The 5,690-nt window shown below is 33.1% G+C and overlaps 1 protein-coding gene across 1 annotated transcript; it reads left to right on the top strand.

Moving 5' to 3' along the window:
* Positions 1-1,569: 1,569 nt before the first annotated feature.
* LOC114274068 (uncharacterized) lies at positions 1,570-4,280 on the top strand. The gene is made up of 7 exons (XM_082900338.1): positions 1,570-1,578; positions 1,709-1,786; positions 1,863-2,064; positions 2,173-2,391; positions 2,606-2,895; positions 3,289-3,813; positions 3,918-4,280. The coding sequence occupies exons 1-7, from the start codon at positions 1,570-1,572 to the stop codon at positions 4,278-4,280; spliced, it is 1,686 nt and encodes a 561-aa protein (XP_082756464.1).
* Positions 4,281-5,690: the final 1,410 nt, after the last annotated feature.

Genomic DNA, 5,690 nt, shown 5'->3' with positions numbered 1-5,690 from the left:
TTAATAAAATAATAAGATTAAAAAAATAATACGCAATTGCGTAGTGATGGCAAGAATAAAGCAACAATTACAATCAGAACAGATTACAATCAGTTATAAAAACTTTATTGTTTTCGATGTTTTCATGAAACGAGTTTTTTGAAACTCAGACAAGTGTTTAAAATAGTCCATTAAAATGCTCTGTTTCTAAGAAATTCGCTCGAAAATATAGAACAAAAAAAAAAGATAAAAATTATTTCAGAAAATATAGAAGAAAAAAAAAGGATTCAAAATTTGGTTTTTACTGATTCCTCATTTTGCTATTTGCTCATATTTAGGTCATTTGGAAAGAATGAAGTAAAATCTCACTGGTACTGCCTAATGCGAACAACTAATTGGCTTCGATTGGTGAAATTTAACAGTCCAGAAACCTGTTAGGGCTGTCAGGGTGAAATTTAATAGAGAAGAAGAAGAAGAAGAAGAAGAAGAAGAAACGTCGAAACTAACCTGTTAGGGCTGCAAGTCGAAGCTATGTTGAAGAAGAAGAAGAATCAAAGCTCTGTTCAAAAATAAGAGTCGCAACTTTCGTTTACCCTAAACCGATTGATGTTGAACAACTTTAGGGCTATGCGAGAAAAACATAGATAGATATTAGATAGCTTCAAAGATTCGGAAAATAGTTTTAGATTCAGAAGAGAGAGAGAGTGAGAGGGAGAGAGTGGAGGAGAAGAAGCAAACCTAGTAGTCGATTGGTTCAGTAACCCTAGCAACCAGAGAGAAGAGATGAGATGATCACCCTAGCAATTGATTTGGCCTTCATCATCATCAGATAGAGAGAGAGAGATTGAAACCTTGTGATGTTCCATCAAAATAGTAATTTTGGGGAAAAAATATTGGCGCCCAAAATTTCATTTTAGCGCTTTTTTCTTATTTATTTATTTATTTACTTCCATTAGAATGTGTGATTAAAGATATATATATATATATATATAATCACATTTTAATTAGAAAAAAAATATATATAATCACACTTATTTAAAAAGTGTGATTAAAAAGTAGTAGGGTATATATAATCACACTTTAATTAGAATGTGTGATTAAAAAAATATAAATAATCACACTTTAATTAGAATGTGTGATTAAAAAATATATATATAATCACACTCATTTAAAAAGTGTGATTAAAAAGTAGTAGTGTATATATAATCATACTTTAATTAGAAGGTGTGATTAAAAAATATATAAATAATCACACTTTAATTAGAATGTGTGATTAAAAATATATATATAATCACACTTATTTAAAAAGTGTGATTAAAAAGTAATAGTATATATGTAATCACACTTTAATTAGAAGGTGTGATTAAAAAAATGTATATATAATCACACTTAATTGAAAAGTGACATAAAAAACAAATATTATCACACTTAATCAAATTAAGTGTGATTAAAATATCAATCTAATTTTTTTTATCACACTTTCAATAAAAGTGAGATATTTTTTTTTGTCAAAGTGTGATCTTTAACTATTTTTGTAGTAGTGACTACTGAACATAATCCTTTCGTTCAATACATAGGTTCTGAATATTAATGCAGATAGTTAGTACTGTTGAACCGAATATCATCTTTATTTTCATCACTGTTGAACTGAACAAAACCATTAGTTTCGAGACTGTTGAAATGAACATCATTTTTTCAATTTTGAAATTACATTCACACATGTTTTCAGGGTGATGCTTCGACTAGACGCAGTAAGGTTGATTCAGAACTTGTAATGGATTTTAGTAATGAATTTGTTACTCATGAGGCGAGTCTTTGATTGTTTTACAAATAATGTACCTTTTTATGTACAATAATTGGTTAGTTTAATTTATTTATTTTAGATATTCAAGAGTCGAGATGAGTTAATTCAATGGGTACGTCAAGTTGGAAGAAGAAATGGATTTGTTATTGTCGTGCAGAAAGCAGATGGAGGTGGTATTCGAGGTAGGAAGCCAAGACTTAACTTAGCTTGTGAGATGAGTAGATCTTATAGGGACACTCGAAAAAACAGCAGGCCTAAGACAAAAAAAGCAAGACTGACTGGTACAAAAAAATGTGAATGTCCTTTTTTATTGAAGGGCAAAAAATTAGCCACAAATGATGACTGGATCTTGATAGTTGTTTGTGGTGTGCAAAATCATCCTGCTGCAGAATATCTTGAGGGTCATTCTTATGCTAGAAGGTTGTCACATGAGGAAACCTCTTTGTTGGTAGACATGTCGAAGAGTATAGTACGACCGAGTAAGATATTGGTTACATTAAAACAACGTAATGATGCAAATGTTTCCACAATGAAGACAATTTACAATGCACGTCATAGGTATAAAGTTGCTGAGAAAGCTGGGAGATCTCAAATGCAACAACTATTAGGTTAGTTAGCGATGAACAAGTACATTGAGTGGCATAGAAGCTGTGCAGGTACTGAGACAGTGACTGATTTGTTATTTGCACATCCTACAAGTTTGAATTTGTTACGTGCATTTCCAAAAGTATTGTTAATGGATTGTACTTATAAGACCAATCGATATCGGTTGCCCCTTCTGGAGATTGTAGTTGTGACATCGATAGACATGACCTTTTTCAGTTGCATTTGCATACCTCCAGTATGAGAAGGAGGATAACTATACATGGACACTTGGTCTTTTGCGTAATGTCATGGATGAAAATACTCTCCCTTCTGTTGTTGTCACAGATAGAGAATTGGCCCTTATGAATGCCATATGTACAGTGTTTCCTACAACTACAAATTTGTTGTGTAGATGGCATATTGGAAAAAATGTGCTTGCTAATTGCAAAAAGATGTTTAAGACAAAGGATAAATGGGAAATGTTTATAATGAGTTGGAATATGTTGGTTATGTCATCGTCTGAAGAAGTATACATGCAACGACTGTCTTTGTTATATAGTGAGTTCAGTACTTATGAAGATGCACTTCATTATGTTACCTCATCTTGGTTGGATACGTACAAGTAGAAATTTATGACTGCTTGGACTGACACATTTATGCACTTTGGAAATTCTACAACAAATAGGTAAATACGAACATTTAAATTTATTAGTTGTTTGGTTTTTTTATAACAGTTTATTTTCATATATAGAGTTGAGAGTTCACATGCAAAACTTAAAAGATATCTTGGATCAAGTCAATGAAATTTTGAGTCGAATTGGACAAGGATACACAATTTACTTGAGTTGCAACATAGTGAAATAAAATCATCATTTGAGAAAAACAAGATAGTTGTGCAACATGATTTCAAACCTGCGCAGTTTAAGGAGCTTCGTGGTAATGTCTTAATTACTGCATTAGAGATCTTATTGGCAGAGTCTAAACGAGCATCTTCTGTTGGTATTGATATTACTACATGTGGATGTGTTGTTCGACGTACTCATGGTTTGCCATGTGTACATGAGATAGCAAATTACATGAGGAAAAATCGGCCAATTCCCCTTTCATCGGTTTATTCATATTGGACTAAGCTTGATATGTTGAGTACCCCACACACTGTAAGTGAAGAGTGGACTTGTACACCTAAGTTAGAATTGTTTGCCAAACAATTCGAGGAGGTGGATCCAAATATGAAGAGGTTTTTGTTACAAAAATTGAGGGAGTTAGCCAAACCTGATTGTACATTTTTTATTGAGCCGGAATTGAAGTCTAATCCACGGGGTCGACTAAAATTGAAGATTAAGACCTCCACTCGTCGTAAGCCATCTGCGTTTGAAATAGTTGCTTCAGCACAAGATAGTTATTCACCCGGAGTCATTGCCAAGGCGAGTGTAACAACAAAAAAGGTGAAAACAAAGAAGAAAGAAAAGATACATGGTTTACTAATGAGGTATGTAATTGTGTCATGTTATCTACTTTATTGTCTAACATTGGCATTGGCCTGTGATAGGTTCACCAGTTTCGATCATTGAATCCAAATTGCTTTTTAGAGGCATTCCCTTCTGAATTGAGACGATATATTAAATACGTTAAGGATGTTGCAGCAGATGGCAATTGTGGGTTCCGAGTTATTGCTGGTTTGATGGGTTTTGGAGAAGAAGGATGGTTACAAGTGAGAAAAGATTTACTTAAAGAGTTACATGAGCATAATGACCACTACAGGAAATTATTTGGATCACAAGAGAAAATCGATGACCTTACCAACATCTTGGCATATTTTGAACCAAACCCTGGGTTGAACCGGTGGATGACGATGCCTAACATGGGTCATCTTATATCGTTTTTCTACCTCGAATCCATAATTAAACCATGAATTTTGGACTGTTCATTATCTTCCAAGTTGAATGACCATTCTCCAACTTTAAAACAATGATTTAAGCATTTAAGTATTCTACGTTCCTGCAACATAGAATAAAAAAAAAAGAAAAAAAAAAGAATTAGTAAAGTTGAAACAAAATTTAAAACATTAAATTAATGTAAGACAATGACTTACATCATTATGCCAAATTTTGGCTACTACGTGACAATGAAAACTCTTCAAAATTGAAAGATTATATGGCCCTCCAGGAAAAGGTCCAGTAAGATCTTCATTAACTTTTTTAGTTGTATTTGCTGGTTGGTCTTCATAGTCACCCATGTCTGTTGGTTCATCACCCAGATCATCACCTATGTGTGTTGGTTCATCACCCATATCTATTGGTTCATCACCCATGTCACTCACATTCAATTGATTGCCCCAATCGTTTTCAACCTCAACCGTTTTTGCTAGAGGAGCACCTATGTCATTCGTGTCATGTTCATTAACTCCACTACCTTGATCCTTAGTCTTATGAGTGCGTCGAGGTCTCTTAGCCACTTTTTGAGAAAGTACAACATTACGTCTCCTAGATGCTGTTGGGCGATCTCGAGCAGTTTCCACCATAGCTGTCCACCAAGTACAATTAGATGTGTCATTGAAGCCTATCTTAAATAGGTGTGTTATGACCAATTCTTATTTACCTTCTTTTAATACAATAAACAGACCACAGTATTTTATTGAGTTTTTTAATTTTTTAGCATACTGTAACAGGAAGATGCATGTTATGACCTGAATCTGAATGCTTAAAGCTTTGCATTTTGATATGAATTGTAGTTATGATTTAAGCCTCATTTGGGAACAAGCTATACATAAAAGAAATACAATTGTTTATAAATGTAATTCTTTACATGTTATAGACTACATCTCCTCAGGGAACCACTGAAGTATATAATAGAATGGAAGTCTTGCTGCTAACTAATAGACCCTTATAAAAGAATCAAAAACATTAATAGACCCTTATAAAAGAATCAAAAACATTAATCAAATCATTTGCCAAAACCGACAGAGGCTTGCAGCATTATGAGTATGGCAAGTCATACTTAGGACACAGAAGGTGCATGTTTTTAAGCAGTGTAAAATTTCTAAAGATGTTTGATATATATTGAAGCATATGGTTTTCCTATAAATGAATTACTTTATTTAAATCTATTCTCCATGTTATATCATGTGAAACTAAGGCTGGTTTGTTTATTGCTGTCAATTGCATATTGTCTGCATTTATGTAACCATATATTGGTCAAGGCTAGTCCATCATTTCAAAATAGAAATCTATCTGTTAGTTTTTGTTTCAATTGCCAGCACTGCTAAGAGTGATATGGTGATAGGTGAAAGTTACAAAAGGATGTATGATAAGTAATGGGGTAG

The sequence above is a fragment of the Camellia sinensis genome, chromosome 13, assembly GCF_055761805.1.
Source record: "Camellia sinensis isolate YWXY chromosome 13, ASM5576180v1, whole genome shotgun sequence".
Classification (NCBI taxonomy): domain Eukaryota; kingdom Viridiplantae; phylum Streptophyta; class Magnoliopsida; order Ericales; family Theaceae; genus Camellia; species Camellia sinensis.
Note: the sequence above shows the minus strand (reverse complement) of the source record. Positions and strands in the feature narration are given on the sequence as shown.